Consider the following 15,212-nt stretch of genomic DNA (forward strand, 5'->3'; position numbering starts at 1 on the left):
ACACTATTAGCCGCAGTATGCTTAGCCCCAGTGGCTGCTGCAGTGGCGTGCGTGCGTGGCCAAACCGGCCCAAAAAAAGAGTAATTAAAATTATAATAAATTACACCGGAACGCGCATTCGGTGGTTCCGTGGCCCCATCATCACCATCATGCGCCACCACGATTGTACATCTCTGGTGCGATGCGTGTGCGAGGATTTCGTCTTGCTCGGAGTTGCTCCTCTTTGAAGCGTTGGAAAAATAAAAATAAAAACCCTCGACCGCAAAATGCCGCGTCCACTATCGATGGACGACAGAAGATCGCGGCGCCTGACCTTATGGCTCGCGAGCGTGCGCGCGTAGGTGGCGTGAGACCCGCGAAACGCGACGTGATACCAACACCAGCCCCACCATTCGCTCGCTAGCTCGCTATCTTTGCAACAGTTTTCGCGTTTTGCTTTGAACGCAGTCAGGCAACGGAACCTAAATCCGGCCATAAAAACGCAATAAACCGGCCGAGCAGCTAGGGCAGAGGAGCGCTATGAAGGCCACGAGGACCCGCGGCCAAGGCAAGGCGGCAGCAGCAGCAGCAGCAGCAGCAGTAGCACATCCTCATCGCCGGAGAAAAGTATTATAAATAGAGAACACTTTATAATTTATTATCACACACAGCTACCACCGTCACGAGGTCATCATCGGAGGCTACCGCCGGTCGCTCGAGATGATGAGCTGGAATGTGTGGCGATGAGCCGAAAACAGAACCGAGGCTAGACCCAAACGACGCAAAGACGACGACATAAAAAAAGAAACAAAAGCACCAAACAGGAGCATCAGAACGGTCGGTCGGTCGGTCTAGGGAGAGCTCTAGTTTCGGGACCTTCTTCCCGAATTCCTTCATTGCGTTTCTCACGGCTCTTTGACTCCGGGAACACATATTTCACTTCTTCATTTAAGGTTCATAAGAACAGGGTGCCGACGGGCTAGAACGTTGGGTGTGCACGAGGAGGCGGATAAGGATGAAACGTTCAGGAATTAGACCTGACTGACTTTTCTCCATTCTTTATCCCCGGCTCACACACATACCTTCCCTACCGTCCAAATGCCAAAGACAACGCCACTCGCATACATAACGCTTTTCACCATTCCCGGCCCTTTCTTTTCGATCCCTTCTGATCCATCGGCTCCCCCCGAAACTGGCGGATTGCCGGGAAATGACGAATGACGACGGACCGGAGGAAAACCTGAACGCTCGATCTTGTTGGACACAAAAAGGGTGGCCTCGGTTCCCGGCTTCGACACGCCATTCGGCTCCATGTGCCGCGACGAGAGAGAGAGAGAGCACGCTTCTGGAGAGTGGGCTGATTGGGAGGTCAAAATCAAAAGTGAAAACCCGACTATCTGGGTCAACGACATATGCTTAGCGGGTTCAACAATTCTTCTATCCATTACCGGTCCCCCCACCCCCCCCCCCCCTCGATCATCGTTCCGATTCAGCTGATGAGTGGAAAATCGTTGTGGAAACCTCGCCAACAAGAAAGCATTGCCAACGGATCCAGCAGAACAATGGGATAATTTTGTTTTTTGCTATTGAAAATCCTTCATACTAGCTTTCATAAATCGAATTCAATTAATTGCCATCGAGACAGGAATACTGACTTTTGGAATAAGTTTTTTTTTATCTTTATAGCATATTTTTTTCTCTTCTAACAATAAAAATCTGTTTGGTAAAGTCAAGTAAATGGTCTCACACTGTTGCTGAAGAATATACAATTTTTGAGCAGATTGTAAATGCTGCTAAAAACAAAATTTATAGCTTTTAAGGCCTTTCTTAGCTCAAGGAAGTATACCGAGTACAATAGAGAAGAGATGTTAGTATTTTATCTAATCTCATACCCCAATCGAGCATCAATTGCCATCTCGAGGTGACATAGTTTCCCCTTCACTTGGTGGAAAATTTCCCATATCCGTACAGATCATATCCTTAACGGTTTCTATTTGTGAGCAGTAGTTCTACAACCAAGAAACTCGAGATATAAATGCCTTTTTGGGTGAAAATTCTAATCAATTTTCAACCTTAATCCCTTTATTGTGTAACTTCGTCTTTGACGATCCTGGATTGGTCTGCACAAAACTGATCAACATTTTTAATGAAACTCCCAGTTAAACAAACAATCTACACAAATCCGAATCTGTGGAGGTAAATTTGCAACAACAATGAGTCCCATAAAAGTATTACTTTCACGAAGCCCCTCCGGTCATAAGCTCCGAAGATTTGCAAACGCATTAACCAGTTACATAAACTCTGCATTAGATTACCAGAAAACAAAAAGAAAGCTTCATCCCTCTCGTGACTCATCAGCGAAGCAGCTAACTCGTTCATACTCGTTCGGTGCCTGCGAATCCTTCCGTTGCCATATCATTGACACCCTTTCTCAGCAAATGTGCTTAAGGCACTCTTACTAATGAGTAAGGTCGGTCGCCATCGCCAGGTTTTGGTGGACCAGCAGGTCAGCTCAAATGTGCAACGCAATACATTTACAGCGAATTGTAACCCCCGGGGAGAAAACGGGATTGGCCAGCAGCTTTTGGCACGGGATCCAATTTTGTAACGTTCCCAATCACGGGAGAGCCGTGGGAGAGAGCGAGCATTCCAAAGAGAGAGAGAGAGAGAGAGAGAGAGAGAGAGAGAGCTTGTGCATCGCAGGACACAACGGGAGAGAGAGTGCAAACTTCCGGCGCCATAAAGCGCCATTAGTGGCAGCAGAGAGGTAAAATTGCATACATCCAAACAAGATTGCACTTTCTGTTACAATTGCAGCTCCAACCACTCCAGCAAATCGTCCCAGTCCCTGTCCCAGTAAATTTAATGAGCAAATCAAGAGAGAACGCGACAAAGAGAGAGAGAGTGGTGTTTGAAAATGCAAAAAGGATGAAAAAACGGATCCGGAGGAAAATCCCACCCAACGCCTCCTTGGGTGAAGTATTTTCATCGCGCATCTTAGTAGAATGCAAATCCTAGTAAACACTGAACGCTGAAACTGTGCCAAGGCAATAATGTGGAACATGTTCCGCAGTAGGTGATGGACGGGGGGGAGGTCCGGTCAGACCTGTTCTAGGTTCCTGAAGAGGACGACATACCTTGGAATGCAGTTCGATGGGGTCCGGTCCACTTCCCAGGCGGCGAACAGCTTCATCGGGACGGGTTTGTTCGTGCCCATCCGTTCGAATTTCGTCACCTTGTCCGTCATCTTGCCGCTTTTCAGTGTCGTCCGGAGGGAGGGGCGGGGTGTTACAACGAATCCCACTTTTCACACCCGGCGGATCCCGGATTCTATCCCGTGATGGGCACTACAAAGAGGGTTGCTGCAGTCGCACTGCTTATCTGGTGACCGACCGAAGGAACTACAGCCCGCGCACTACTGGAGAGGACGAACCGTTGATTGCGCCGGTGATACGGCACAGCCCAGCAGGAGCAATCGACCGACGACCGGGAACTATGGCAACGGTGCTCGTGCTGCTCACGAGACGCTCTCGCGACCACGGCGCGTCCCACTATTTATCGCACTACTTTCTCACGGATGGGCTGGCTAGCTTGTGCTCTTTTTTTGTTGGGGGGAAGGATTCAGAATTTCAGAAATCATCCCCCTCTTGGGTTTTGTTGGGTCACCAAACACCACACGAATTGCACGAACGAGAATAGGAAACTAGATCACTTGGATGTGCTGCTTTCACTTTCGCGAACACCAAGGGCCACCTTTGATTTTTTGCGCTTTTTTGCTCTATTTCTTGCTTAACTCTTCAGACCAGAAACACAAACCAATTCCCCTGGAAGGAGACGACGACACAGTGGCAGCAAATCAACCGGATGGTTCGCTGATTAGATTCCGGCCCGGGAACCGTGACACTTTTATCGGGTGCTCCCGGATAAATCCTTCGGACGCCTTATCGGGACTCGATGCTCGTTGACACAGACACGCACATACACCAGAGACACACAAGCGAGGACAATGCAACAGGAATCCCCACCAGTGCCACCGCTTCGGTTTTATCTTTTGCCTGCACCAATCGCGGTTCTTCCTGCCAAGATTACGCGTTTTATCAGCCAGGCGCCCAACTCTTGCTCCGGCCCGAAGTGACCAACCCCCCTTTTCCCCGTTACACGCCCTTTTCACTCGCCGATAAAACACACAAATCAATCACGCTCAACCCACGCAAGGATCGGGGACACACAGGCGAAAAACGGGAAGAAGAAGAAGAAGAAGCGACAGGCTTTGGTCAGTGCCCTCCGTCGTTCAACACCTGGCCGCCGTGACCCAGCTGGCCATTTAACCCGTGCAGACGGGCAGCCAACACCCTGCCCCGCTTCCCATCGGGCGTGACGGTAGCAACGAAGGATGGATGGAGGCGACGGCCGTTCTCACTCATAATACGCAGCTCCTCGGAGGGTGCATCGCCGGATCACCTCCGGGTTGATCCGCTGGCGATTTCTGTGCTCCACTCACACTCGGGCGTTGGTTCGTCGCAAACTTTTCGCCGACCGCACGGCCGCAGATCGACGGCAGGAGCGGAAAAACCGGACACAGAACCCGGGCGTCGGGCGTCACAACCGGAAACCTTGACCTGGGACGATTTTACGTTTTCTATTTTTGGTTTCCGCTTCCTCGGCACTCTGCTCTTCCTGCTGCTGCTTCGGTGATCAAATCCGGGAAAAGGTGTTAACTGTGACCGAACTTCGGCGAAAGGTGGTAAACATTCAGCGGTAGGTGGTAAACTCCGACCGCACACAAAGAAAATTCAGCGTCTATTCAGCGGATTCAGCGACGTACTGCGGGTTGAAGCGGGATCCAAACGTGCCACTTCTGGAGCGCACTTGAATTTGAATCCCATGGGCTTTCTTTCTTGCATCTTTGGAAAACCAGAAATATCTGGATGTTAATTATTTCAGGCATCTATTATTTTACGGCACGGCATCTATAAAATACGGCAATTAAATACATTACAAACGTTTATTCATTGGCTCTCAAGGAATAATTTTTATTTTTAAAGTATTGGAGTAACTGTTTAAAATTTGGCTACACTGTCATTGCCGGCAAGCACAAAAAAACATAAACAAGTGTTCTCCTGATCGCGCTGTTTCTGATCCTCGTAAAAGGTAATTGAATTGAGTAATAGTAAGTTATCTCCGCGGCATATGAACCCTCAAAACCCTCTCTGAATTGTCTCTAAATATCCACGCTCAGATGGCCAAAATACACGAAGCCCTCAAGCCGATCCAGTGGCTGATAGGAACGTGGGAATCGATCAGCGCCAAAGGGACGCTAATCGATTCCATCGTCAAGGATTTTACGTACAAAGAGGTAATTAAGTTTGAATCGCTTGGCCAACCGCTTCTGAACTACGAATCACGCTCGAAACATCCGGTTTCTGGCGCCCCGATGCATCTCGAGAGCGGCTTTCTACGCATAAAGCCGGGTACCAACGAAATAGCATTCATGGTGGCGCACAACTTTGGCCTAGTGGTGTTGGAAGAGGGGACCGGCGATGAGAAAGGGCTGCAGCTCGTATCGAAATCGGTCGATCGTATGTCCTTCGCCAAAGATCCGGCCGTAAAAATGATCCAGAAACGATATCGCCTAAATGCGGATGGAACGCTACAGATAGAAACGGATATGGAAACTAGCAATACTCCGCTGACGAACCATCTCGTTGCGGTTTATAAAAGAAATGAATAAGTCAGGAATGTTAACATTTTCTTAGTGAAGGAGCTATCCTATATAGTATTTGGGGTTGTAAATTATAGGGTGCTGGTTGGGTAATATGGTTGTGGACTGGCTCAAATAAATAAGTTATGTTCACGTTTAGCTGATAATTCCTTTTTCCCGTGCAAGGTGCTGTAATGAAACCAAAGTTTAGATTTTGTTTTAAAGCTTTTCCCGAAATCTTTGTTCAATATCGATCGCTGTCTTCTACCTGTTTAATAATTTCATCCGTCGTTCGTGCAATCGTTTCCTCATGGTATGGAGTCGTTGAATAGCTCTAACGTTTCCTCGTCTTCATCGGTAATTGCAGATTCGCATATTCGAATGCCTTTTGCCAAAAGCAGTCGGTCAAAGTATGCGATCTGATCCAATTCGTCCTTCGTAAAGTTCTGATTGCTGAACTGCTGATTGCTCTTATCTTCTGGCTGACGTGCTAATGGTGGCAAAGTGCTATGATCTGAAGCGACTGGGTCATTAATTATTTGATTTTCTAGTAATGTGTTGCTTTGTTGAGGTACAGAGGGTTCCGTGGCTTCTATTTTTAATTGTTGTGATATCATTTTGGAGCTGGATGAAGGTTGCTCAATAGAAAAGTCCATCGGTTTGTTGAGCACCTTTTGATGAATTGATAGCTTGTCCTTTTCTAGTTTTATTTGTAAATCATTGTTCATTGCAAGTGCACTCATATTATTTATCAAGCCTTTTGGTCGTTTCGATCGTTTTTTCTTCTTCTTTTGCTCTGAGCACGGTTGATCATCGGCACCTTCCGTTGTCTCGTTGGCCACTTTATGCTCAAATGGTGCATTATCCTGTTGTGCTTGTATTTTTGATCCGTTGTTCTGTTCAGGTGCTGCTATATCTTTATTTATCAAGCCTTTTTGTCGTTTAGAGCGTCTAGTCTTTTTCTTTTTGTTCGAGCTAGTTTGATCCTTAGCCGCTTCTGTCGGCTCATTTACGACTTTTTGCACAAAAGATACGCTATCTTGTTGTACTTGAATGACTGATTCGCTGTTCTGTTGAGTTGTTGCAGCATCTTTATTTTTAAAAGATTTTCGGCGATTCGATTTTTTATTTTTGGCGGAGCAAGCTTGAGTAGTAGTGATTTTGTTGTTAAATGATGCGTTGTCCTGCTTTGGTAAAGTTGAGACCACATTACCAGACGATTCTTCTTGAATCATATTCCCTTCTTTGATTGAACTAGATTGGGCGCTAGTATAACCTGTGGTTTCAATTTGAGGAGATCTTGAAGATTCATATTGCTGCAGTTTGCTTTTCAATCGTTTTTGTACATTTGTTTGTTTAGACCTGATACTTTTGCTTGAGCATGGTTGTGATTCATGTGAATGCACGCTTTCAGGCCAGAACTCGATGATCATCAGCGTCTTTTCAAACGAAGGATACCTTTTAAACAAAGCCTGCAACGGTAAATGTCTGTCCTCTTCTGGTAGAATGGTACGCAATTCATCCACCACATTGAATGTAGCACCAGATTCTTGCATTTCCCTGATATGCTGCAACATTTTAATATGAGTGATGGCCGCCCTAGAAGGGTTTATTTTTACAATTTTCAAACATCACTCGAAAAATTGACTATATGAATGACTATACTTACTCAATTGTATTAATTTTCGACGTTTTTGATTTAAAGTTTAAAAGACCCTGCAACTCTTGATATTTTGCATTTTCTTTCATCAATCTCGAGTGCTCACGCTGGCATGCGCTAGCTTTCTTTTCTGATGGTGGAATATATCAAAATTATTTTTACCTTAGTTGTGCGGACGGTATTCGGTAGAAATAGGTTGTCCTTTTTATTACAAGAGATGTTATAATACAACAATTGAAACGGTTACAGATTAGTAACTAGATTAAAAAGACGATTAAAATGTGCATTGCGTCGTAATCGATTACGGCAATATGAGACGCAGACAAATTATTACATGTTCGGATGTTCGAAGCATAAGGAAAAGTTACATTCCCGAGATTCGATGCAGCAATCTCCTAGTCGAGGATGGTGCACGCTACCAACAAAGCTAAATGCACCCTCAATTGTGGTGGATCAAGATGTATACTACAAGAGAACCACTCCTTTGTGGATCCTTTTTATTTTATGCCTTATGCGTAACTATCTCATGTCCAGTGCCTCGGATGTGATCCTCTCTAGTGAAACTGGAGCTGTTGTAATGAAAACGTTGTTTTCTTTCCTTTTTTAACCACCCATCATAATAAAGTTGGACTTCCACATCACACAGCTATAAATGTGTTGGTCTAATCGTGAGCAAGAGAATCATGGACGCGGCATATTTAGAACAATGAAAAGTAGTGTTCTTTCTAACAGCAACTCTACAGTTTTTTTTAATTTATTTAAAAATGTCTTATTCGTTCTTTCTGATAATGTTATGTAGTTTTTTTGCTTTATTTCAAGAGTTAGTTCAAGCATTTCTATTTCAAAACGTATTTTACCTTTATCTAGATTTTTCCAATATTGCAATTCGCCCTTCACATCCAATTCCTGGTCGGCTTGTTCTTTTTTCTCTGATGCACTTTGTAGATCCTGATTGGCTGCTTGCGGTACTTCAGAATGTTGATTTCTTTCCAATCCTGCTCCAGGCTTTTTACTTCCTTTTACAGCACGTTCCATGACTAAGGCGATCCGCGGACTAACGGACAAAAATGTCTCACGAATGACACAGAAAGTTGCATCGGTGCATCTATGTTGCACTGCACTTAATATCAAGATGATTAGATTTGTCGCATGCAAACTAGGAATGCACATGACAATTGATCTATTTGAATGGGGCGCATCGTTGTTCGACCATTTGAAACGTGCGTTCGCTTTTTTGCAAGAGTGTTTTACACATGTTAAAAAATTGTGCCGTAAATTTTTATAAAATCGACAAATGGACCAGTCCGTTAATAAATTTCCATAGTTATCCAATCGATCTCACCATCAGATTGCGCTAATAGAAGGCCGGAGTTCACGTGAGAAGGCGCTAGGCTCATATCTCCTATGTGATACCCCGTTTGCATCAGACCACCATTTTAAGATAATCCATATGACTCCAATTTTTATGGATTTTTTTAGGAGCAAGATTTTATTTTTATATTTACCGATAAAATCAGAAACCGATCCCGCTATGGAAGATAGTAATAACTGTAGCCATCAGAACTGTTAGTAATAAACCATTGGGGATTTGGGTTGGTACCGTGCTGGTGTACCGGTAGCGGCTGTGACGTTGGCACCGAAGGTTGTGACGGTTGTTGGGCTACTGGTGTCGGTGCCACTGTGTGTGGAGCTGAAGCCGGAACCATGGCCATGTTGTTGTTACAATCGTAATCTATATAAGTGCTCGAAGGCATCATGCTATTGTAGGGTGTTGGGCGATCGTACATATATTCGTCGGGCGGTGGCGATGGCGTTGTCGGATACTCTAGCTCACGTTGCAAATGTCGAATATATTGTATCGCCACTCTGAATAAAAAGGCAATATTTTACTATTTCCACACTACAGGAAGCACAGAATAGTGTTTACCTTAAACATTCGATCTTAGAGTATTTCTTTCCGGAAGGTTTCTTATGCGGCAACTTAGTTCGTAACAAATCGAAGGCCTTGTTCATATCGCGCATCCTTGTACGCTCGCGATCACACGCGGACTTTTTGTAATCTGAAAGTAAGCAGCAAAACAGCGGTCGAAAATGGTTATCCTTGCGATTGTTCTTAGTTTTAGTGGAAACCAATTGTAATAAACCTTTCTCGATTTCGAGCGCCCGTTTTCTCCATAGACTCACGTCACTCTGACTCATCAATTCTAAGGCCGATGATGTAGAAGAGCACGATGAAGAGGCAGTTGCCGAGGATGGTGCAACGGAAGGAGATACTGCACAGGATGTAGTACTGTTAGCATTGCTCGCGATGGAATTGGTAAACGAGAGCACCACATCCTTCACCAACCGCTCACTTTCCTCACTCGTGCCAGCCGCGTTTATTCGGGTAAAGTCCATCGCAAAAATCGGCGTTTGCGACCGATTCACATCGTTCGCTTGCAGCAACGTGGCAGGGGGCGATGAACGAGGTGGAGTCAATTTCAGTACACTGGGCATGTGTGATAAGGCTCCAGCCTCGCTCCGATTTCCGATCGAATGCTCATGATTACCGAATGTCCTGAAAGTTGGAGCAACTGGGTGCGACGAATGCACTGAATGCGTAGAGTGTACCGAATGCGTTGAATGCACCGAATGCGTCGTATGCGTTGTATGTGTCGAATGTGTCGATTGCTGACCGATCAAAGTTGTTGTACTCCGGGTGGGATAGCGACGTTCCCCATACACCGTAGATGCATACCCTTCGGGCACGATGCCAGACTGTACCGGAAGGTATGATGCTCCTGAAGATCGTACCGAGCAAATGACCGAGTGACCGTGCACGGTACGATGAGCACTTGTAGGAGGCCCGGAGTTCAGAGGAAAACTGTTGGATTCCGGATACTCTCGATCGTTAGTAAGATCGATTGCTATTATATCAGCAATGTTCATTATGCATTCGTCTGTAAGACCGGGCACTGTGTGTGAACTGTACACGTTTGTTTGTTTTTTAACTCATTAGTAAGCGAATCGATCCTCGCTCACGTCGAATGTGCGCAAGAACGGCGCAGTTAACTTCACAACGTGTTCGCAGTTGTAACCGCCTTTATTTAATGTAGCGTATCTTCTACCGATGGCCACTACTGATCACGCAAGTTGCTGTTCTGCGACACTTCTCATAAGCCTTCTCAATTCATACTAACGTTGTCTAAATTCTCATCTTGCGGCGGTACCCCATTGGGCTACCCGTCGATTCATCGGTCTAGAAGCTCCCTAGGTTGAAATTGAAACATGTCGTCTTTCTCTATTTATTTCCATGCTTGTTCCAATCCACAATTTCCACGCTGTAGACAAGCAAAATCATAAGTTTTTCCCTCTCGCTCACGTTGCCTTTCCTTGAGACACGATCGGCATCGACGGTCTTGTGTGCACAAGTGTCGCTAACCCGTCCGTCGCTTCTCCGACTGATCGATGTTTGTGTAGAATGTGGAGCAGAGCTATCGCCCAGACCACACGCACCTACACCCTCGCCGGTACTCGGTGCTTTTGTTCGTCCGCTCAAGGCTCATTAATCTTCTTTAGACCTCGAAGGAAGTGTTCAACGTTCTGCTTCCGACTCCTTGACGCATCTTTTGAGGCGTAGAACCGGTAGCTTTGACCCCGGTCCATTCATTACACCGCAAGACCGGGAATATATTGACCGGAAATAAAAGAGACCTTGTTGGCTTATCTGAGACCAGAATTGTCAATGATGAGATGGATAAACACGTTTCAATATTCACCTCAAATTTATTGACTAATTGTAATTGTAAAGTAAAATGATGGGGCATTTTCTAAAATAAAGTTAAAGAAATTCAACAAATAATGCAAATTCAATGTTTAATGGACGAACGAATTCATATAATAGTTTCGGGAATATTGAAAATGAAATCGGTCTATGTTTGCGTGTGTAACGGATCTCAAACAATATTTATTCGTCGTAAAAGGAACCAGCTTTCTTACAGAAAAATGACAAGCAGCAGAACGATGCTTCCATAAATTAAATAAATAATTAGTTCTTTCCAGCATAATCGCACCTTGTCATGTCTTGCAACGCAAGAGCACACCATCGGCAGGCACTAGCAAATGCAGAATAGTGTAACATACATCCAACAAACCGAAGCACTGTTGCCGAAAAGAAGCTCCATGACGACCACATCATGATCTTCGAAGTACCAATGATTGCTTGATTTCACGTAGCGTTCCTCATCTACTTTTGTTTGGCCGCCTTCTTGTCTTTTCCCTTTTTCTTACCATCGCCACTAGATCCGTTGCCGGTGTTCGGACTGGCAATCGAAAAGTCGTAGTTGAGTTTCCGTGGCGTCAGGAACAGGTTCAGCACCTCCTCCGTCACATCTTTCCTCCGCCGCTGGTGTTCGAGCACGATCGGTTGCAGCGTTTCGATAGCGATCTTCTTCATTTCACCACTCAGCAGCTCACCCTTGCTGTACTGCACGCGAATACGCTCCAGTTCCGCGTCATCCTCGAGGAAAAACCGAAGTAACTGGAAGCTCACGTCGACGTCGGTGTTTCCACCGAGTTCGCGGTGCTCTTCCAGCGTTGGCCGACCACCGGAAAATGCATGCTTATTGATTTTCGTTTTGATCTGCTTCTCGGTATCGGTCAGAAAGACGGCCGAGTTGGTGTCGCTGGCTGACATTTTGGTTCGCGCACCCTGCAGCGCCGGAAAGAAGCTGGAATGAATCAGCGCCGGCTTCGGGAATCCCAATCGTGGCGACACGTCACGTGTCATGCGGAAGTACGGGTCCTGGTCGATCGCGCACGGAATCAACACCGGCAGTTTATCGTTTCCGAAGATGAACGGAAAAGTGGTAGAAAAGGCAGGTGCGGCTTGTGCAGCCGGGAAACCGATCTTGCCAATCACATCCGAGTCTCCAAACCCGAATATGCCCTTCACCTGGTTAAAGGTGACGCACTTCTGAATGCGAATGATGTTCTGATAAAACTGTGGACACTGTCCCATGAACTCTAGGTTGGAAAATATGAACGTTTTCTCCGGATCGAAACCGATCGCAATGATGTCCTTTGCATTTTCCCGTGCCATACGCATCGACTGCTCGACCGTCAGGTCTTTCCACAACGTCTTTTCATCGTCGGTCAGCTGAATGACCAGCGGAACATTAAACGCTTCTTGAAGCCACCTGTAATTGAAGCGAACGTTTGCATCAGCCATGAGCGAGCGGTACCTCCGCAGACATCCGCACTTACTTGGTCACAATAAAGGGCACCAAATGACCCAAATGCATCGAGTCCGAGGACGGTCCGCGACCGGTGTAGAGGTAGAACTTCTTTCCCGCTTCCACCGCATTCAGCAGCGTGTGAAGGTCACGATGAGAGAAGAAGATGCCGCGACGGATCAGATGGTGAACCGGTTTTCCGGCAACCTTTTCCAACCGCTCGATGAGTGCCGCATCGATGTGGGAGCTTCCGAATCGCTCTACAAGTGGGATAAGAAATGCAAGCCAGTTGGTTGGCACAGTTCGATATCTCGAACTACTACGGATTCATACTTATCAGTTTATCGTAATCTATTCCGGCGTCCGACGTGCTCGTTACGGTCCAAGGGTCCACGACGTCCTCCTCCACCGCCGTTGAACCGTTCTCGGCCGGGGCACTTTCTTCCAGCTTCAATTGCTGCACTTCCGGTAGATTGCTCATGGTGACCGAGTTCGCTAAAGGATCAAACTTGCACCGATATTTTTGAGATAACGGATCCTGCTTCCTGAACCGCACCGCGAGCTGCCAACAAAACAAAACCCAGGTATCATCGAGGAAGTCGCATCCTTGTCAAAAAGAAAAGGAAAAGTATTGAAATACTTGACAACCGAGGGTGATCCGTGCAAACTCTGATACAAATTCCGAAGCACGTTCTGTTTAATTTACCTAATTTTCCTCGTTATTTCTGTTGACCGGATCCTGTTTCGTTGTAATACGCGCTCGTCTCTTTTCCAAACCGTTTCTTGGGTCGCGAAAGACCGCACCGTGTAGAGACTCGCGGTCGCGGTTCGCTTGGTTCCCGGTTTGGCCGCTCGGTATGGGGGCGCTGTGCAGTTGTCAAAAACCGAGGAAAAGCAGAAAATAGAAACTAAAAATCTATCGAATTTTGTGGAAATTGTTCTGATGGAACAACAGAGCCAACACTAACAGCGAAACGTTCTACTTCACCAGCACCGACGAAGGCGATGGCGACCGAAGTGGTAAAAGGCTGTAGTGATTTGCTGCAAGAGCTGGATCGTGCCCGGAGCAACCTCAAAGGCCTGAACGAAAACATACGCAGAATTATCGGCCGCGATCCATCCGGCCCGGACCAGTACAACAACGCGCGAAACACCGGCGGTTACAACAACAATGCAGGTGGTCCGAATGGAGGAAACAATGTGGCCGGCGGTGGTTCCGGTTCGTCTTTCGAAACACGGAAAAGACATTCGGCGGGCTTTGAGCCTTCTGGTGGGCCCGGTGGTGGTGGCGGTGGTGGTCAGCGACGGGATCAAGAGTGGCGACACTCGGACGGTGGCCAACACCCAGCCAAACGTCGTGCCATAGGAGAAACAAAGTCCGTGTTCAGTCGTCTCTCGGGGCCACCGAATCGCGAGCCCGAGTACGAAAAGCCCCGGATTTTCTCCCGCGTTATCAAGGAGCAGCCGTCAAAGGAAGAGATTGTGGCCGCGCAGGGTTCCGACGAGCGGTCCCGTGCCCGAAACCGGCGCATCTTCGGTTCGCTGCTTGGCACGCTGCAAAAGTTCTCCCAGGAAGAATCGAAACTCAAGTCCAAAGAGGAAAAGAAGGCCCTCATCGAGAAAAAGCTCGAAGAGCAGGAAAAGATCGAGCGGGAGAATATGCGCAAGGAAAAACAGTGTCTCTTCACTGACCGCAAGCGGCAACAGCTGGAAATACGGGCACTGGAGGCGAAGGTGGCCAAGCTGAAGGATCTGGAGCAGTGGGAAGATGCCAAGCGCCCGTTGCGAAACTTTATCCAAACGAAAACTAACCCACCGATCTTCTACCTTCCCAAGCGAATGGATCCTGCCATGGAGAAGAATCTCGCAGACTGGCAACAGGAACATCAAGGTGAGTTCGACGGAATCTGTGAATCTTTCAAATGGCTAATTCACGCTTCTTTGTTTTCCTCTCCCTTCGCAGCCATGATGGATAGCAAACGGCAAGAGGTGATGGATAGTGTAGAAGCTATCGAGGCGCGGTTCAAGGCCGATGTGAAAATGCTGGAAGAAAATGGTGCGCGAAACCGGGCCAATAATGCCTCATTCGATCGGTCCTCCACTGGGGACCTCACGAAAGAAACGGAAGCCTTCGAGGGAGGCGATGCAGGTCGAAGCGCCTCCAAGCATGATCGATTGAATGCCGAGGAGGAAGAGGATGATTACGATCAACATACTTCGTACCAGTACGAGCACGAGGGGGAAAGTGAAGTTCCGGAGGGTCCAGCTCTTCCTGCTTCCATGGTTTCGGGGTTTAAGATTACCATCCAAAACACGGAACACAAAAAAGGTGCCGTTTTGCAGACCCGGAAATCGGTATTCGGTTGTTATATAACAACCAACTAATGCACTTCCCATGTCCTTTGCAGATGTATCTTCTCAAGAAACTCAGAACGATCGAGCCGCGACATCCGAGGTAGGAGAAGTGGATGCTTCGGATTCGATCATGGACCATGATTCGGATGGTACCAGCAGCAAAGAGGTGCACGTCGACAAAATGGGCAAAAACATTCAGATCACCTTTAGCACGGAAACAAACTGATCGCCTGACACTAGTTTACAGCAGCTTCCCAACGAAAGGCGAAGCGCGCTCCGACATTTTTTTTTTTGGTACTATAAT

General features: G+C 46.8%; 5 protein-coding genes across 7 annotated transcripts in view; 2 read left to right on the top strand and 3 right to left on the bottom strand.

Moving 5' to 3' along the window:
• Positions 1–4,718, bottom strand: part of LOC126581074 (phosphofurin acidic cluster sorting protein 2) — a 35,673-nt gene extending 30,955 nt beyond the window's left edge. For both annotated transcript variants that reach the window (XM_050244505.1, XM_050244504.1), the window contains exon 1: positions 3,117–4,718. In XM_050244505.1, coding sequence (XP_050100462.1) covers positions 3,117–3,226 — 110 coding nt within the window. In that variant the 5' untranslated portion in view covers positions 3,227–4,718. The remainder of the gene's footprint in view (positions 1–3,116) is intronic.
• Positions 4,719–5,006: 288 nt separating this feature from the next.
• LOC126581089 (peroxynitrite isomerase THAP4-like) lies at positions 5,007–5,838 on the top strand. Of its 2 annotated transcripts, none has more exons than XM_050244530.1 (2): positions 5,007–5,130; positions 5,219–5,838. In XM_050244530.1, the coding sequence occupies exon 2, from the start codon at positions 5,219–5,221 to the stop codon at positions 5,708–5,710; it is 492 nt and encodes a 163-aa protein (XP_050100487.1). In that variant the 5' UTR covers positions 5,007–5,130; the 3' UTR covers positions 5,711–5,838. The 2 variants fall into 2 exon arrangements, with proteins under 2 accessions (XP_050100487.1, XP_050100488.1); XM_050244531.1 differs by having other exon boundaries at positions 5,072–5,149.
• Positions 5,839–8,869: 3,031 nt separating this feature from the next.
• On the bottom strand, positions 8,870–10,432 carry LOC126581079 (uncharacterized). The gene is made up of 3 exons (XM_050244513.1): positions 9,485–10,432; positions 9,268–9,400; positions 8,870–9,206 (listed from the first exon to the last, which is right to left on the bottom strand). Exons 1-3 carry the CDS (start codon positions 10,266–10,268, stop codon positions 8,870–8,872), a joined length of 1,254 nt encoding a protein of 417 aa, XP_050100470.1. The 5' UTR covers positions 10,269–10,432.
• Positions 10,433–11,256: 824 nt separating this feature from the next.
• On the bottom strand, positions 11,257–13,129 carry LOC126581084 (tryptophan--tRNA ligase, cytoplasmic). Its single transcript, XM_050244521.1, has 3 exons — positions 12,887–13,129; positions 12,585–12,813; positions 11,257–12,517 (listed from the first exon to the last, which is right to left on the bottom strand). The coding sequence occupies exons 1-3, from the start codon at positions 13,032–13,034 to the stop codon at positions 11,566–11,568; spliced, it is 1,329 nt and encodes a 442-aa protein (XP_050100478.1). The 5' UTR covers positions 13,035–13,129; the 3' UTR covers positions 11,257–11,565.
• Positions 13,130–13,441: 312 nt separating this feature from the next.
• The window catches only part of LOC126581076 (pinin), a 2,047-nt gene continuing 276 nt past the window's right edge, over positions 13,442–15,212 (top strand). Inside the window, exons 1-3 of the mRNA XM_050244508.1 lie at positions 13,442–14,444; positions 14,517–14,882; positions 14,962–15,212. The exon at positions 14,962–15,212 is cut by the window's right edge and continues 276 nt beyond it. Coding sequence (XP_050100465.1) covers positions 13,559–14,444; positions 14,517–14,882; positions 14,962–15,134 — 1,425 coding nt within the window. The 5' untranslated portion in view covers positions 13,442–13,558 and the 3' untranslated portion in view covers positions 15,135–15,212. The remainder of the gene's footprint in view (positions 14,445–14,516; positions 14,883–14,961) is intronic.

This window comes from Anopheles aquasalis, chromosome 2 (assembly GCF_943734665.1).
Source record: "Anopheles aquasalis chromosome 2, idAnoAquaMG_Q_19, whole genome shotgun sequence".
Taxonomy (NCBI): Eukaryota; Metazoa; Arthropoda; class Insecta; order Diptera; family Culicidae; genus Anopheles; species Anopheles aquasalis.